The sequence below is a fragment of the Coregonus lavaretus genome (genome assembly GCF_964263955.1).
Source record: "Coregonus lavaretus genome assembly, chromosome: 6".
Lineage (NCBI taxonomy): Eukaryota > Metazoa > Chordata > Actinopteri > Salmoniformes > Salmonidae > Coregonus > Coregonus lavaretus.
In genome coordinates, this window is record NC_139993.1 from 51,422,616 (window position 1) to 51,442,400 (window position 19,785).

The 19,785-nt window shown below is 43.5% G+C and overlaps 1 protein-coding gene across 4 annotated transcripts in view; it reads left to right on the forward strand.

Moving 5' to 3' along the window:
• Window positions 1-19,785, forward strand: part of ptprfa (protein tyrosine phosphatase receptor type Fa) — a 209,391-nt gene that overhangs the window by 97,043 nt on the left and 92,563 nt on the right. For all 4 annotated transcript variants that reach the window (XM_084164046.1, XM_084164048.1, XM_084164047.1 and 1 more), the window contains exons 10-13: window positions 521-654; window positions 2,669-2,813; window positions 9,526-9,831; window positions 17,952-18,145. In XM_084164046.1, coding sequence (XP_084020172.1) covers window positions 521-654; window positions 2,669-2,813; window positions 9,526-9,831; window positions 17,952-18,145 — 779 coding nt within the window. The remainder of the gene's footprint in view (window positions 1-520; window positions 655-2,668; window positions 2,814-9,525; window positions 9,832-17,951; window positions 18,146-19,785) is intronic.

Here is a 19,785-nt window from a genome sequence, read left to right on the forward strand (position 1 = left end):
CCCCAATAGAGGTTTCACTTTTCACTGAGTGAATATCCACATCCACAAGGACATATTATCTACTGTGTCCTCAAAGTACAACATAGATAATGTCTACTCTACAGTTTCCTCCTCTTCTGACACCTCTGAGAAGAAAAGTGATGAAGTGCCCCAGAATATTTTGTTGTGCAGACACGCTAATCTGAAATGGCTCCCTCTGTACTATAGACTTACTCTAGCTTTTAAAGGTATAATGTAGCCACTTGAGAAAGTGTTCTGTAAATTGCTGATATTTGTGAAACCGCTGTCTCAGCACTATAACAGAGTAAAAGCACAGCAGCTGTGTCTCACATCATGTCTATAGACTCTACAGTAGTATATATGATTCACTTTGTCCCCAATTCTTTACCCGTCTGTCCAAAGTGTGCGCTTCCCTTTGTGGATTTAAAATATATTCCGATGGTTTTAAATGGATGGGGAGGATAAGGATGTACCCGCGGTGTATTCTGAGTGTTTCATCTCTCTTTCTCTCTGCCTGTAGTACCAGCCCAGCCGTCTAGTTTCGAGGCCGAGGCAGAGTTGGACACCCGCATCATGCTGTCGTGGCTGTGGCCTGTCCAGGACCAGATCACCAAGTATGAACTGATGTACTGGGAGGCTAACTCTGGCAACAAGGTAAATGACTGATAATACCCTTACTGATAATACAGTCCGTCTACTCCAGGAATGTTGTTATCCGTCTCGAAGGACCACGGAAAATAATAGATGTTTCTGTTATCCTTTACTCTGTTAGTTGACTTTCAGGTGTTGCAAATGCAAGCTAGGATCCAATATGTAATTCCTACTTTGTGTACCTTTTACAGTGCCTTGCAAAAGTATTCATCCCCCTTGGCATTTTTCCTATTTTGTTGCATTACAACCTGTAATTTAAATGGATTTGGATTTGGATTTCATGTAATGGACATACACAAAATAGTCCAAATTGGTGAAGTGAAATGAAAAACATAACTTGTTTCAAAATATTCTAAAAAATAAATAACGGAAAAGTGGTGTGTGCATATGTATTCACCACCTTTGCTATGAAGCCCCTAAATAAGATCTGGTGCAACCAATTACTACCTTCAGAAGTCACATAATTAGTTAAATAAAGTCCACCTGTGTGCAATTTAAGTGTCACATGATCTGTCACATGATCTCAGTATATATACACCAGTTCTGAAAGGCCCCAGAGTCTGCAACACCACCAAGCAAGGGGCACCACCAAGCAAGCGGCACCATAAAGACCAAGGAGCTCTCCAAACAGGTCAGGGACAAAGTTGTGGAAAAGTACAGATCAGGGTTGGGTTATAAAAAATATCCTAATCTTTGAACATCCCACGGAGCACCATTAAATCCATTATAAAAAAATGGAAAGAATATGGCACCACAACAAACCTGCCAAGAGAGAGCTGCCCACCAAAACTCATGGACCAGGCAAGGAGGGCATTAATCAGAGAGGCAAAAAAGAGACCAAAGATAACCCTGAAGGAGCTGCAAAGCTCCACAGCGGAGATTGGAGTATCTATCCATAGAACCACTTTAAGCCGTACACTCCACAGAGCTGGGCTTTACGGAAGAGTGGCCATAAAAAAGCCATTGCTTAAAGAAAAAAATAAACAAACACGTTTGATGTTCACCAAAAGGCATGTGGGAGACTCCCCAAACATATGGATGAAGGTACTCTGGTCAGATGAGACTAAAATTGAGCTTTTTGGCCATCAAGGAAAACGCTATGTCTGCCGTAAAACCAACATCTCTCATCCCCCCGAGAACACCATCCCCACATTGAAGCATGGTGGTGGCAGCATCATGCTGTGGGGATGTTTTTCATTGGCAGGGACTGGGAAACTGTCAGAATTGAAGGAATGATGGATGGTGCTAAATACAGGGAAATTATTGAGGGAAACCTGTTTCAGTCTTCCAGAGATTTGAGACTGGGATGGAGGTTCGCCTTCCAGCAGGACAATGACCCTAAGCATACTGCTAAAACAACACTCGAGTGGTTTAAGGGGAAACATTTAAATGTCTTGGAATGGCCTAGTCAAAGCCCAGGCCTCAATCCAATTGAGAATCTGTGGAATGGCTTAAAGATTGCTGTACACCAGCGGAACCCATCCAACTTGAAGGAGCTGGAGCAGTTTTGCCTTGAAGAATGGGCAAAAATCCCAGCGACTAGATGTGCCAAGCTTATAGAGACATACCCCAAGAGACTTGCAGCTGTAATTGCTGCAAAAGGTGGATCTACAAAGTATTGACTTTGGGGGGGGGGGGGTTAATAGTTATGCAAGTTTTCAGTTTTGTTTGTTTCACAATAAAAAATATTTTGCATCTTCAAAGTGGTAGGCATGTTGTGTAAATCAAATCATACAACCCCCCAAAAAATCCATTTTAATTCCAGGTTGTAAGGCAACAAAATAGGAAAAATGCAGAGGGGGGTGAATACTTTCGCAAGCCACTGTATGTGGAAGTGTTATATATTAACATCGGGGATTACAATATCTACTTTTCTCATTGTGCTTTTTGAATACTCTCTAGTGACAGGCATAAACATAAATAGAGTAGCTAGCTAGCTAGTGCACACAATATTAGTTTTTGGCTCCTGGATTCTGAGACTTTTACTAACGTCTCTTCTGCCTGTTTTCTCCCTCAGCTCAGTGTGACCTTCCCTCCTGCGGGGTCCTATGCTGTGGAGGGTCTGAAGCCAGACACCCTCTACATGTTCTCCCTGGCTGCTCGCTCTGAGATGGGCCTGGGCGTCTACACGCAACCCATCGAGGCCAGGACTGCCCAGTCCAGTAAGTACTGTACCCCAACTCCCTGACCCAAACCCATCGGTCTTTACCTCTCTTTACCTGTAGCTAGACTTACTGTTGGACCATAGGGGCTGTTTTTGGTCCACACCTTAATGCCCAGACCCATACGATGGCCTTTTCCACTTCTGCGTGCAACCATTTACCTGGAACTAGCTTTACTCTAGGACTTTAGTGAATTCTTCTGTATCTTACAAGAATGTGGAGTCCAGGTGGGCAAAAGGTAGGTCGTATTTTGCAGTCAATTGTTAGTTGAGTAATGGTGTTTTTCTTTATTTTGAAGGCATGCTAAAGTACAGGTCTTTGACTTCTACAGAGCTTGTGAATTGAGGCCAGAGCAGTGAAAATCTGTGAAAATGTCCTCCTCTTTTGGCACTTACCAGAAAAAGCACTGACTCTTTTACCCACTTACCACAGGAAGAAGACTGGTCATGTTTCAAAGCCTGCACCTCTAACCCACCTGATCTTGAAGGCAAAATGTAGGGTTTCCACCCACTCTGCCCAGAGTGGTGAAAAAACGCGCTTTGGTGATTAAAATTCACTTCCTTATGTTATAAAATACATTTTACCAAGACAAATATGATTATTCATGTTCTGAATCGTTCAGTGGGGTCCTTCTCTAACATTTCATTAACCGTATATCCGAATAGTCGGATTTCGTAACCTAATACATCTAATAAAAAGCACCAAGCTCTTTTGACAGCAACGAAGCATTCTTGCAACTTTGAGAATTTTACATGTTGTGGTGGTCGTCTTCAAAGTTGTTATGGTAATATTTTATGTATCATTAAGGCAAATGTAGGGAAATGTCAAAAGTAAAATATAGTAAACATGATTGACATTCTATAATCCAGATGTATGTTTAAATAAGGAATATAGCCAATACAGTGTGTAAACATAAATTAATGTATGTATGTGTAATGAGATTAGGGAAAGGGTCTGCTACCAATATAATGAGATTAGGGAAAGGGTCTGCTACCAATATAATGAGATTAGGGAAGAGGCTTCCTATGGAAAAGCGCCCATGACCTTTTGGAGTAAATTACAGGTGACATCTGGACGTTGAAAGCTAAGGTAGAGTGGTACTAAAATAAGTTAATCAGTTGCCCTAAGGGGAGTAATTGTATATGCTATGAAACATGATTATGCATTTGTGTATAAAAGGGAGCTCTAAGCTAAAGGAAGACAGTTGTTCCATGGAGCAAGCTCGGCTTTATTATGCAATAAAGTCTAATTCTTGGATTCACAAGCTCCGGTGTCTTGAGAGATATTTTTGAGTTGACTATTTTTAGTCAAATATTTCTACGACATTGTTTCCGCAGGTCACAAAAAGCGAAATTAGCATGACACGAGCTGAATTAAATGTAAAAGGCTTTGAAAATAAAAAGCTTATGGTACACTCAGTGGTCTATTAACATTTCACATAGATACGCTTGTTTTTGTGCGAAATCTTCAAAGAACAGGAATTTTGCATTAATATGTAAAGTGCATACTAAAATATGAAAATACTAAATGTCATGTCTTAAAATTGATATCTACATTATCTTACCTCTATATTATTTTATGTCCTGCGGATTCGAGAAGAAAGATGACGAGTTCAATGGGAAAGTGAGCCAGTCAGGTTTCTTTTTTTTGGCCCAATTTTACTTTTTTTTGCCCGCTTTTACAGCCTGAATTTTAAATTATTAAATTGAGCTTTTGTGTAACTGGTCTACACACAATACCCCATAATGTCAAAGTGGAATTATGTTTGTAGAAATGGTTACTAATTAATAAAAAATGTAAAGCTTGAGTTAATAAGTATTCAACCCCTTTGTTATGGCAAGCATAAATAAGTTCAGGAGGAGAAATGTGCTTAACAAGTCACATAATAAGTTGCATGGACTCACTGTGTGCAATAATAGTGTTTAACATGATTTTTTAATGACTACCTCATCTCTGTAACCCACACATGCAATTATCTGTAAGATCCCTCAGTCGAGCAGTGAATTTCAAACACAGATTCAACCACAAAGACCAGTGAGGTTTTCCAATGCCTCGCAAAGAAGGGGACCTCTTGGTAGAAGGGTAAATATTAATTTAAAAAAGCAGACATTGAATATTCCTTCGAGCATGGTGAATTTATTAATTACACTTTGGATGGTGTATCAATACACCCAGTCACTACAAAGATACAGGCATCCTTCATAACTCATTTGCCGGAGAGGAAGGAAACCGCTCAGGGATTTCACCATGAGGCCAATGGTGACATTAAAACAGTTATAGAGTTTAATGGCTGTGATAGAAGTAAACTGAGGATGGATTAACAACATTGTAGATACTCCACAATACTAACCTAAATGACAGAGTGAAAAGAAGGAAGCTTGTACAGAATACAAATATTCCAAAACATGCATCCTGTTTGCAATAAGGCACTAAAGTAAGACTTGGCAAAGAAATTAACTTTATTTCCTGAATATAAAGCGTTATGTTTGGGGCAAATCCAACACAACACATCACTGAGTACCACTCTTCATATTTTCAAGCATGGTGGTGGCTGCATCGTGTTATGGATATGCTTGTCATCGGCAAGGACTAGGGAGTTTTTTTGGATAAAAAGAAACGGAATATAGCTAAGCACAGGCAAAATCCTAGAGGAAAACCTGGTTCAGTCTGCTTTCCAACAGACACTGGGATACAAATTCACCTTTCAGCAGGACAATGACCTAAAACACAAGGCCAAATATACACTGGAGTTGCTTATCAATACGGCATTGAATGTTCCTGAGTGGCCTAGTTATAGTTTTGACTTCAATTGGCTTGAAAATCTATGGCAACTCTTGAAAATGGCTGTCTAGCGATGATCAACAACCATCTTGACAGAGCTTGAAGAATTTTTATAAGAATAATGTGCAAATATTGTACGATCCAGTTGTGCAAAGCTCTTAGAGGCTCGGAAAGACTCACAGCTGTAATCGCTGCCAAAGGTGATTCCAACGTATTGACTCATGGGTGTAAATACCTATGTAAATGAGTTATTTCTGTATTTCATTTTCAATAAATGTGATTTATTTTGTCATTATGGGGTGTTGTGTGTAGATGGGTGAGAAAAAAAATCAAATGAATCTATTTTGAATTCAGGCTGTAACCCAACACAATGTGGAATAAGTCAAGGGGTATGAATACTTTCTGAAGGCACTGTACATGCCAGCAATGAGAGGAACATTCCTTGTCCCTATTTGCAGTCAGTCGATAACATGCCGCTGCCCATAGGCCGTTGAACATTTTGACAAATAGTATGATAAACCCATTGCGTCACATTCCACTGAGTACATAGATACAGAACATGCTCATTTCCATTATGATGCAGAACCCAGCAACCCAAAACAGACTGCTGCACAGAAGGCACGGCTACATCATAAATGTCACGATCATTTATAGTTTATAATGAAACATGGCACCGTACTGTACTATACGTTTTTATGTATGGCCTCGGCATCCACCAACACAATCACTGTCACCTAACCAACACTAATAGCGTCGAACAGCTCCCCCTTAATCGAGTTTTTAGCACACAGCCAGACCCCTCCACCACACTTCTGCTGTTGTCACTGCCTCAGCCTCCTCTCTGCTCCCCTCACAGCGCTGAGTGTGGTCTCTCCAGGAGATCTAAGGGGTTGGAAGATGAAATATTTATGATAGGTTTGCCAAAGAAATCAGAGCTTATTCTTAGCCATTTGTTTTACTTGTCAGCCGTGAAAGCCTTCCTCTGTGGAAAGGGGAGAACCAGGTTGTGTCCCAAATGGCACCTTATTCCATATTTAGTGCACTACTTCAATGGGCCCTGGTCAAAATTAGTGCGCTAAACAGGGAATAGGGTGCAATTTAGGATGCACACTAAACACCATAAAGGGCTTTGGTTCCCATAGGAACAGTGGTCCCTAAAATGAGGCCTCTCTCTCTCTCGCTCTCGCTCTCTCTGAAGTCAGTCTTTATCTGCCTGCTCACTGACACACAGAGCCACTGAGTCGCCATGTCAAGAAAGGTGCTGCCACGGCAGAGAATCCAGCAGGGCTGCTCTTTTCCATTTCCTCCTTCTCTTTCTCTCACTCTGTCTTTCCATGTCCTGTCTGTATCTGTCTTCCACTCTTGTTTCTTTCTCTATTCCTCTCGATCTCAATCTCTCTCTCTGTCCCTCTCCCTTTCTCTCCCCATCTCTCTCTGTCTCTATCTGTCCTTCTCAATCTCTTTCAGTCATTATGTCTCAATAACTTCCACTTTCACTGCATTTCAAGCGTTCTGCTCTATTCCCCTTGCTTCTCCAAATCACTTTCACAACTCTATCACTATCTCTGTCCTCAATATTCTCAATCTCCCATTCACCATGTCATATGATCTCTCTCTCTCTCTATCTGTTATTTGCATTCTTCTATAGCTATATCTCTCGCTGCTTCTCTCCTCTGTATCTTTTTGGATTTCTTACAACCCCGTTCCTATTTGAAACATATCTGTTGCAATCTGTCTCCCACACATAGACGCTCTTCCTCTCATCTACTCCCACATGAATATACACATAAAGGTTCAGTTAAATAGCAGGGAATTACTCTGGATGCGTCCCAAATGGCACCCTGTTCCCTACATAGTGCATTACTTTTGCTCAGGGCCCATAAGGGCTCTGGTCAAAAACAGTGCACTATATATGGAATAGGTTGCCGTTTAAGAGACATCCTCTGTATTTTTTCTGTCTTTATCTGTATTTGAACTCTGTTAATCACTTTGGTGTCTGTATTCTGAAGGAAGGAATGGCCTGTCAAGGATTAGCCTCATATTGAAAGCATATTGTGTCCTGCTTCCTCACTGCTCTGGCTGCCAAATCACAAGCAGGCATGTTAAATGTTATTTTCTGCACAGTGGTCCCTCAGTATCCCTCACCCACCCACTACCTTCCCCTTGTTCATATTGTGTTGTGATATTATGTACAGTCGTGGTCAAAAGTTTTGAGAATGACAAAAAAAAATGTTTTCACAAAGTCTCCTGCCTCAGTTTTGATGATGCCAATTTTCATATACTCCAGAATGTCATGAAGAGTGATCAGATGAATTGCAATTAATTGCAAAGTCCCTCTTTGCCATGAAAATTAACTTAATCCCCAAAAAACATTTCCACTACATTTCAGCCCTGCCACAAAAGGACCAGCTGCCATCATGTCAGTGATTCTCTCGTTAAAACAGGTGAGAGTGTTGACGAGTACAAGGCTAGAGATCACTCTGTCATGCTGATTGAGTTAGAATAACAGACTGGAAGCTTTAAAAGGAGGGCGGTGCTTGAAATCATTGTTCTTCCTCTGTTAACCATGGTTACCTGCAAGGAAACACGTGCCGTCATCATTGCTTTGCACAAAAAGGGCTTCACAGGCAAGGATATTGCTGCTAGTAAGATTGCACCTAAATCAACCATTTATCGGATCATCAAGAACTTCAAGGAGAGAGGTTCAATTGTTGTAAAGAAGGCATCAGGGCGCCCAAGAAAGTCCAGCAAGCGCTAGGACCGTCTCCTAAAGTTGATTCAGCTGCGGGATCGGGGCACCACCAGTGCAGAGCTTGCTCAGGAATGGCAGAAGGCAGGTGTGAGTGCATCTGCACGCACAGTGAGGCGAATACTTTTAGAGGATGGCCTGGTGTCAAGAAGGGCAGCAAAGAAGCCACTTCTCTCCAGGAAAAACATCAGTGACAGACTGATATTCTGCAAAAGGTACAGGGATTGGACTGCTGAGGACTGGGGTAAAGTCATTTTTGAGGACTGGGGTAAAGTCATTTTTCATGAATCCCCTTTACGATTGTTTGGGGCATCCGGAAAACACCTTGTCCGGAGAAGACAAGGTGAGCTCACTCACAATTTTGCCTAAGAACACAGCCATGAATAAAGAATGGTACCATCACATCCTCCGAGAGCAACTTCTCCCAACCATCCAAGAACAGTTTGGTGACGACCAATGCCTTTTCCAGCATGATGGAGCACCTTGCCATAAGGCAAAAGTCATAACTAAGTGGCTCGAGGAACAAAACATCGACATTTTGGGTCCATGGCCAGGAAACTCCCCAGACCTTAATCCCATTGAGAACTTGTGGTTGATCCTCAAGAGGCGGGTGGACAAACAAAAACCCACAACTTCTGACAAACTCCAAGCATTGATTATGCAAGAATGGGCTGCCATCAGTCAGGATCTGCCCAGAAGTTAATTGACAGCATGCCAGGGCGGATTGCATTCTCAAACTTTTGACCACGACTGTATTTTGCTCAAACTGTGTGTTGTTTATGCGTTTAGTTGTTTATCATTTTTATTATTTGCCTGTTTGAAGTATTTTATTTTTCTTCTGCACTGTGGAGAATCGTGTGAGATAGAAAGGCGTAGCAGACTAGAAAATAAAATATACACATCTTCAGTAGAAGCAAAACACCTATATACCTACTATAGCTCATTTAGAAACTCATTTCAGGCTGCCTGACACACACGATTACTCTAAAGCACATTGGTAAGGAGTTACAGGCTACAGTATATGGAGCGCTTCCTCCCAGTCCAGAAGTCCTGGAGTTCATCCCAAATGGCATCCTATATAGGGTGGTATTTGGGATGCACCCCTGTTCCATCCCTCTACCATCCCTCCTGCTTGACCCCCCAACCCCCTCCATGTGCCCCCCCCCCTTCCCTTTCCTCCAGCCCCCTCAGCCCCACCCCAGGAGGTACACCTGCTGAGCCTCAGCTCCACCAGCATTAAGGTGAGTTGGGTGGCACCCCCTGCAGCCAGCCGCCATGGGGACATCGTCCGCTACTCTATGGCCTACCAGGCCGCCACGGGAGAGGACCTGGAGCGCCAAGAGGTGTCGGGCATCAGGGCGGATGTTTCTAGTTACATACTGGAGGGCCTGGAGAAGTGGACAGAGTACCAGGTGTGGGTCAGGGCTCACACGGACGTAGGCCCAGGTCCAGAGAGCCCCGCGGCCAGGATCAGGACCAAGGAGGATGGTACGTCCATGGTTGGGCCCAGACTGGGGCCTCCTTCCCTGGGGAAGCACCTCTGGCACTAACCCAGCCTGGTACTGGGTCTCTACTGCTGCTAATACTACTACTACTGCTGCTGCTGCTTTCCCCTGACCTGTTTCTGCCTCTGTTTGGCCTCGCTGCTCCTCTCTGCCGTGGTCAGGCTGGAGACTCCTTTCCTAGCACTAAACCAGCCCTGCTACTGTTATTACTACTGCCACTACTACTACTACTACTACTGTTACTTCTACTGCCACTACTGTTACTACTACTGTTACTACTACTGCCACTATTGCTACTACTACTGTTACTACTGCTACTACTACTGCTGCTACTACTGTCACAACTAATACTACTACTAATGTTACTACTACTACTACTACTACTACTACTGCTACTGCTACTACTACTACTACTACTACTATTACTACTACTGTTACTACTACTGCCACTACTGTTACTACTACTGTTCCTACTGTCACTATTGTTACTACTGTTATTACTACTGCTACTACTGTTACTACTGTTACTACTGCTGTTACTACTACTGCCACTATGGTTACTACTACTGTTACTACTGCTACAACTACAGTTACTAATACTACTACTGTTACTACTACTGTTACTACTACTGCCACTACTGTTACTACGACTGCCACTACTGTTACTACTACTACTACTACTACTACTATTACTACTACTACTACTACTACTACTACTACTACTACTACTACTACTACTGTTACTACTAATGTTACTACGACTGCCACTACTGTTACTACTACTACTACTACTACTACTACTACTACTACTACTACTACTACTACTACTACTACTGTTACTGCTACTACTACTACTAGTACTACTACTGTTACTACTACTACTACTGTTACTACTACTGTTACTACTACTACTTCTGTTACTTCTACTACTACATTTTAGTCATTTAGCAGACACTCTTATCCAGAGCAATTAGGGTTAAGTGCCTTGCTCAAGGGCACATTGACAGATTTTGAAACTAGTCGGCTCATGAATTCTATCAACCTTTTGGTTACTGGCCTAACACTCTTAACCGCTAGGCTATCTGCCACCCTACTACTGTTACTACTACTACTACTGTTACTACTACTGTTACTACTATTGCCACTACTGTTACCACTACTGTTACTACTACTACTACTGTTACTTCTACTGCTACTACTGTTACTAATACTACTAGTGTTACTACTACTACTACTACTACTGTTACTACTACTGTTACTACTAATGCCACTACTGTTACTACTACTGTTACTACTAATGTTACTACTAATGCCACTACTGATACTACTACTGTTACTACTAATGTTACTACTACTACTACTACTACTACTGTTACTACTACTGTTACTACTAATGCCACTACTGTTACTACTACTGTTACTACTAATGTTACTACTAATGCCACTACTGTTACTACTACTGTTACTACTAATGTTACTACTACTACTACTACTACTGTTACTACTACTGCTCTCAACCCCTAGCCTTTACTACTACGTTCCCCAACGGTCTATCTCTGCCTCTCTCTGGCCAGGCAAGGCCCTCTTTCTCTGGCCACACTACTGACACTAACCCTGCGCTGGGATTCTTCTACTACTACTACTCTTCTACTGCTACTACCTCCTGATGCTCTACTCTTTCTCAGTGGTGGAAAAAGTACCCAATTGTCATACTTGAGTAAAAGTAAAGATACCTTAATAAGTCACCCAGTAAAATACTACTTGAGTAAAAGTCTAAAAGTATTTGGTTTTAAATATACTTAAGTATCAAAAGTAAATGTCATTGCAAAAATGTACTTTAGTATCAAAAGTAAAAGTATAAATCATTTCAAATTCCTTATATTAAGCAAACCAATTGGCACAATTGTTCGTGTTTTTTTAATTTGCGGATAGCCAGGGGCACACTCCAACCCTCAGACATCATTCAGAAACAAAGCATTTGTGTTTAGTGAGTCCGCCAGATCAGAGGTAGTAGAGATGACCAGGGATGTGCCCTTGATAAGTGTGTGAATTGGACAATTTCTGTCCTGCTAAGCATTCAAAATGTAACGAGTACTTTTGGGTGTCAGGGAAAATGTATGGAGTAAAAAGTACATCATTTTCTTTAAGAATGTAGTGAAGTAAAAGTAAAAGTAGTCAAAAATATAAATAGTAAAGTAAAGTACTCAGGTACTTTACACTACTCTTTCTAATGGCCTCTCTGCTTTTCTTTGACCACTCTTTTCATCCTGTCAGCTGTTCTTTTGACCACTATTTTCATCCTGTCTGCTTTTCTTTTCATCCTGTCTGCTTTTCTTTTGAGCACTCTTTTCATCCTGTCTGCTTTTCTTTTGACCGCTCTTTCATCCTGTCTGCTTTTCTTTTCATCCCGTCTCTGCTTTTCTGTGACCACTCTTTTCATCCTGTCTGCTTTTCTTTTCATCCTGTCTCTGCTTTTCTGTGACCACTCTTTTCATCCTGTCTGCTTTTCTTTTGATCACTCTTTTCATCCTGTTTGCTTTTTTGTGACCACTCTTTTCATCCTGTCTGCTTTTCTTTTGACCACTCTTTTCATCCTGTCTCTGATTTTCTGTGACCACTCTTTTCATCCAGTCTGCTTTTCTGTGACCACTCTTTTCATCCTGTTTCTAGATGGGCTGTGCATGGTAGGCTAGCACAAAACGATGGTCAGCTCAAGAAGCGAGCATGCTCTGTGTGTTTATTACTGACATTCATAAAATTGCACTCTCTGTGTGTTTATAGCTGACGTCCTAATATTGCAGCCTATTCCCTATGGGTCTCTGGTCAAAAGTAGTTCACTAAATAGGTAATAGGGTGCCATTTCGGACGCATACAGAGTATGCCGCCTCACAGTGTCACAGCTGCACGATCCAGCGCCTGTGGTCTCTAAGTCTAAGACACCATTACACTAAATCCTTGCAAGGGGCTCCACCTGTTTTGTCAAGACTCAATCCACCACATCGTAACCTTGAGCGCAATAGGCTCTTTTCCTGAGCCACTGGAGAAAATCTAAGTATCAGCGGATAAGTCCAGGAGGGGCTTAAGACCTATGGGCAGCATAGTGTGCAGGGCTGTAGAGCCCATCCCTCTTCTTCTCTTCTACACCGTGTTGCTTCGTTCTCTAGCTGTTCGTCCGTCAGTACAGTGTGTGGACCGAAGCTTTTCCTAATGTCCTCTTTTTCTCCATCCGATAAAGTGTTTCTGCTTCTTTCTCCAGCCGTCTTTGGTGACCACAACTAACAAATGAAGATGGCCTGTGCCCTTGATGCCCTTCCTGCATCCCTCTCTTCCCCCTTTCCTTCTCTGCTCCCCTTCCCTCTTTCCTGCCTTTCTCTTTTTCTCTTCCGTTTTAATTATGTTAGGCTTTTTCATTGTCTGGATTAATTGTCTGGATTAATTGCCTGGATTAATTTGATTCCCGGGTGCCATTATTGTGTTTGAATTGTCTGTGTCTATATTCCGAGCATGAGACCTGTCTCAGGGATCGTAATGGCTATTCGGCTACTCTCTCTGTAGTGTAAAGTAGCGTACATCTTTCACTCTCTCTCTCTCTCTCTCTCTCTCTCTCTCTCTCGCTCTCTCTCTCTCTCTCTCGCTCTCTCGCTCTCTCGCTCTTTCGCTCTCTCTCTTCCCTTCTGTTTTTCTTTGTGTCTCACCGGGGCAGTTAGGGCGTTCATATAAAGACTAGAAACAGCCAAAGATGCCTTCACAAGAGACAAGCAGAAGCATTGTTTTAGTTAAGCACAATGTTCCTCTCCCACTCAATCACATCCAATAACCTTGACCGTGTCACCTCTCTCTCTCTCTTCATCTCCCTCTCTCTTCATCTCCCTCTCTCTCCCTCTCTCTCTCTCTTTCTCCCTCTATCTCTCTCCATCCCTCTCTCTCCCTCCATCTCCCTCTCAATTTCCCTCCCTCTCTCTCTCTCTCCATCTCTCTCTATCACATCTCTTTCCCTCCCTCTTTCTCCCTCCCTCGCTCTGTCTCTCGCTCTTGCTTAATTATCTCGATCTCTCTCTCACCCTCTCTCTGTCTCCCTCTTTCTCACTCTCTCCCTCTCTTTTTCTCCCCCCCGCCTCTCTCTGCTAAATGTTTTCTCTACACACCCACTGCATTCTAATCTCACACACTTTGCATTTATTTCTGTCTCTCTGCGTCCCGTTTGACTTTCAGCTCTGGTCTCTCCCTGGATTTTTCCAACATCTGTCAGTTTCTGAGTGCAGCAGTATCCTCTGCTGTATCCCTCCCTGTCCTTTCTCTCTCCCCTCTCTTTCTCCCCTTCTCTCTCCACTCTCTCTCCCCTCTCTCCACTCACTCTCTCTCCCCTCTCTCTCCCCTCTCTCTCCTCTCTGTCTCTCTCTCTCTCCTCTCTCTCTCTCCATCCTCAATATCTCTTTTTCTCTCTCTCTCTCTCTCGCTCTCTCTCTCTCTCTCCATCGTTGATCTCTCTCTCTCTCTCTTTCTCTCCATCCTCAATCTCTCTCGCTCTCTCCATCCTCGATCTCTCTCTCTCTCCTCTCTCTCCATCCTCAATCTCTCTCTCCTCTCTCCTCTCGCTCTCTCTCCATCCTCAATTTCGCTCTCTCTCTCTCTCCTCTCTCTCTCTCCATCCTCGATCTCTCTCTCTCTCTCTCTCTCTCTCTCTCTCTCTCTCTCTCTCTCTCTCTCTCTCTCTCTCTCTCTCTCTCTCTCTCTCCATCCTCGATCTCTTTCTATCACCAATGATCCCCACACCCCCACAGCACAGCAGCACCCACAGAGCTGCCTGCCTGGTTCCCTGTCCAATCACAGTGAAGTCTAATTTGCTCTGACACTGTGGTTAGGGTGCGCTGGGCCTTGAAGGCTGGGCCTCTGGCTCACAATTCATTTGTTTTAATAAACTGAAATGAAGCCAATCTCTCAGCCTATAATTATTGAGATCCAGCTGCATCTAACCCAAGCAGAGTGTGTCTGTCCTTGATGGTGGGGGATATACAGTATAAAGCTGGGCTGTCTGTCATGTCAGCTGTGTTGTGTGCTAGGAGCTGCAGTTGTCTGTCTGCCTGCAATGGCCACCATCAGATCCCTCTCTCCATCTCTCCCACACCACACTTGATATGTGGGGGATGTACACTCTTAAAAGTAAATGTGCCTGGAAGAACCTTTTGGGTTGCCACACCAGCGGAACCTTTCCAACTGAAAAAGGTTCCTCAAGGAACCCCTGTGTAAAGGTTCATACCGTGACCTTTTTGTGATGGGAGGGGTTACATTTTAAACCTTTTTAATAATATATTGTAGAGGTGGCAGCCTATCAGATTGAAGGTGTGGCTTATTGGAGGCGTGACTTTCAGATAGTTATTTTTGGTCATCTGTTAGCGTAAATGTCATTCCTTTTCATCATGTTAAGTTGTACACTCCAAAGTAAAATGTTCCTCTAATAGTTATGCACATTACATATTTTAATATAATATTAACATTTCTGATTACATACAGTAATAAAGTGGTAACTATTCCAACTTTGTGATTTGCATAGACTCTTGAGCAACTCATACACCTCTGTTTTTATTTTATTTTAATTTAACTAGGCAAGTCAGTTAAGAACAAATTCTTATTTACAATGACGGCCTACACCGGCCAAACCCGGACGACGCTGGGCCAATTGTGCGCCGCCCTATGGGACTCCCAATCACGGCCGGTTGAGATACAGCCTGGAATTGAACCAGGAGGTCTGTAGTGACGCCTCAAGCACTGAGATGCAGTGCCTTAGACCACTGCGCCACTTGGGAGCCCTGTTAACCTCATTGAAGCTACAAAACTGTCAGTGTTCAACCTTAACATGTGATGACAATACAACAGAACGGATGAACAGGAATGCCATTTACTCTTAAGGGTGGCCAAAAAATATATATCTGAAAGTCACGCCCCTACTAAGCCACGCCTCCACTCCAGGGTTCCTTGAGGCTCTCCATGGTTCCTCGAGTCACCACTCATTCTAAGAGTGTATAGTGCTGCCTGTCAGTTGTGCCATGGGTCGTAGACTGTGCTGGGAGGGACCTGCAGTAGTCTGGCTGTACCTGCCATGGCCACCGTCAGATCCCCCTCTCCCCTCCTCTCCTCTCCATGTCCTCTGCCACACTGGGTTGATGGCCCCCCCCAACTGACTACGACTATACATTCCCATTCCCTCCCAGATCTTTATTAAATGACCAGCTGAGTAGCTTTCCCACTGCCCTGAGCTGACAAGCACATTATATGCGCTTGATTGTCTTCACACAGTGGGATTCTGGAAAAAGTGCATTAGCAACTTCATGAGTAGAGGGGACATTCTAGAAACAAGAAAACCCGACATGAACCCGCTCCATCTCTGCAACTAGGTTTCCATGGAGACTCCATGGGAGTGAGTGGGAGCTCTTTCTCTGATGAGAATCAGACAGCCAGGGAGGGATGGAGAAAGAGAGAGGGGTGGGGTGGGGGGCAGAAAGAGGGAGAGAGATGGAAAGAGAGAGATAGAGGGAGAGAGAGGGAGGGAGACATGAAGAGAGAGATACAGAGAGAGTGTGAGAGAGAGAGAGAGCGAGAGAGAGAGATGGAGGGGAGAAAGACAATCGCTGCTGGCTGCAGTTCAACAGCCCAGTCCATTTCCAACAGCCCAGTCCATCTCCAACAGCCCATCTCCAACAGCCCAGTCCATCTCTAACAGCCCAGTCCATCTCTAACAGCCCCAACACTGAAAGATGATAGTCTGTGTTGTTTTAAAACAATAGGGTTCATTGTTACATCGCTTTTGGTTCAGTCTGAAACCAGCAAGTACAAATTCAACCCAGCAGTACTCTGGATTGAAACCTTTGAAGACCAAACCTCAAAGACTTCAACAGCATCATGTGTACAGTATGTCAGTGTATATGTGCTGGGCTTCTCTGCTTCTGTACCTCTTCCATTTTACACAGGTCTGGTATGCATTCTAAATGGCACCCTATTGCCTACATAGTGCACTACTTTTGACAAGTAGTGCACTATATAGGGAATAGGGTGCGATTTGGGACGCAGACCTGGGCTTTGTGTTTATCTGTTAATACAACAGCCATATTGACTTTTCCTCTTGTGAAGGTCGGTGTAGGCAGCAGGATTCTGCAGGATTCTGGAAGCTTGCAGATGTATTATGAGGTTAAATGGTTCCAATTAGCAGAGCTGCTGTGCATAGTGCTGACTGGCAGATACTGAGCCTTTCCTCTCCTCTCTGCTACGTGGTGTTGGGTTGGGGAGACTTCTACACTAACAATCTGCTTATATCTGTGTATTGATCTCTAAATACAGGCCTTTATAACCTGTACCGCTTTCCTTCCTTATTTTCCTTCTTACTCTCCGCTGAATCCTATTGGCTATCATTACCAAGCCACGCTACCTCTGCTGCTTCCTATTGGCTATCATTACCAAGCCACGCTACCTCCGCTGCTTCCTATTGGCTATCATTACCAAGCCACGCTACCTCCGCTGCTTCCTATTGGCTATCATTACCAAGCCACGCTACCTCCGCTGCTTCCTATTGGCTATCATTACCAAGCCACGCTACCTCCGCTGCTTCCTATTGGCTATTTTTACCAAGCCACGCTACATCCGCTCATTTTTATTGAAGTCATATTTGTATTAATTTAAAGTTTCCCCTGGTAGCTGACCCTGCATCCTGGAGGTGCTCATAATAAGCCTGTTTCAATAGCAGCTCTGCTCTTCCTCTGCCATGAAGCAAAAAGTTTGGCCACTCAACCCAGCAGCCAACGTCCCCCCCTAAGGGACCCCATGAGATGCTTTGATTGATCTAACCTTAAAAAGTAGCTCAGCTGGGGATGAAGCTTTGATGCCATTCTGATAGAGATCTAGCTAGCTATAGAGCGCTGTGTTTGGAACAGGCTTGGTTGGTCGTCTTCCATGATGCTATGGGTACATCTGAAAGAGGGTGCCGTTTCGGGCGCAGACCCTGTCTGTAAGGGTTTAAGCCTATCTGTATCCCTCAGTCAGAATTGAAGCTCAACTTGTTACCTACCCTAAATTGTTACCTAACCTCTGTTACCTGTTACCCTCGCTCCCCAGTGCCTGGAGCTCCTCCCAGGAAGGTGGAGGCTGATGCCCTGAACTCCACAGCCCTGAGGGTGACGTGGAAGCCCCCCCTCCAGGTGAAGCAGCATGGCCAGATCAGAGGGTACCAGGTAGTCTACTCACGACTGGAGAACGGAGAGCCACGAGGCCAGCCCAACATCATGGATGTCTCCCTACCTGAGGCACAGGTACTGTCTGTTGCCACTACTGGATGACACCAACTCACTCAGTACCACACATAATCTCCCACACCTTAATCTCCCTGTCCAATGTCCCAGTCAGACCTGGATTCAAATGGTATTTGAAATCTTTCTAATAATTCAACTGGAAACCAAATTAAGACTTAAGCTGTGCTTGATTGAGCTAGCCTTCCCATTTGGCGCTCCAGAAAGGCTCAAGCAAATGCTCAAAGAACCCAGGTCTCTCAAACTTTCAAAGATTCACCTCACACAGTTCTCAGTCACTCGGAATGGAGAACTGGGGGAGATGGATTTTGCTCAGTAGGTAATGACAGTTACACTCTGTCAGTGGCAGGTAATGGTAATCAATCACTATGATTAGTTAATTACTCCTCTTAACGTGATTGAAAAGGTCTTGTTTATGTCCTGTGTGTATGTGCCTTTAAAAACCACAGTGAAGAAATCCTTCCTTTTCCATTTCCTCGTCAGTGGAATAAGGCAAGGATGAAAATACCAAAATAACTGTGTTTAGTCTCTACCTATGCTGCTGATGAAAATGCATTATGTGATTTTATATTTAGATATGAATTTGGGGTGGCCTGCCTTTTATGTAGATGAGAATGTAAATTAACTGCCTTGTTATTCCAGGAAAATAATGTTATTTTATATTGTTGTTTGGGTTCATCTTGTTGTAGTAATCGTAAATGAAGAATATAAACAGCATAGACTTAATCCTGATAAGGAATTCACACACACACACACACACACACACACACACATACATACATACATACATACATACATACAAACTCTCTGGTTCTCTCTCTCTCTTTCTCTCTCTCTCTCTAGTCGTATTATAATGTTGTAGTTTTCCGTGTGCGGTACGGTAGGGAGAGGGTGTAGGTACAGGGTGTTATCCTGGTATTAGCTTGTGGGAGCATGCCTTCCTTCTCTCTGAAGCAGTGTCAAGCCCTCCTTCAGCTTCTCAGCACGCCATGCCATTCTCCTCAGATAGCTGCAGGCAAGCCTAGCTGACACGGTAGGTATGGAGGTGTGATGAGATGTACAGCGAGACAATTCACTAGACAACATGTCTGATTCTGCTGCTGTGTTACAGCGGTTCACTCAGGCAAATCTACTGTATTATCCACATCACTGGCATTTGTATTGGTGTGCTGTGAATGTGGGATACTCTGCTTGTGCATCTTGAATCTGCAGTGTGCGATTAGTACGTGGCACGACAGCAGGTCTGTTGTTTTTCGAATTGCAGACTGACCCTTTAAACACTTTTGTTTAGTTAAAAAGCTGTAGCATACAGTAGATAAGAAAAATAATTGGTCATGACCTAGCCGGGTCAAGCAGACTGACCACTGTGCTCATGTTTCTTTTTACTTCACTGTGAAACAGAACGTGAGCTATCGCGAGATCAGGCTGGTTCCAACAGACTACTGTTGACCAACAGTTTTTCTGTGACCTTGCTATCAGACATCCAGCTAAAGACTACTTCTCAAATCCCTGTTCCTTGATGGCTGCTGTATCTGGTCTCTGTGATGCACCACTCCTTTGACACACACACACACACACACACACACACAGACACACACACACACACACACTGCACTGCACCACTCCTTGACCAAGCTGAAAAG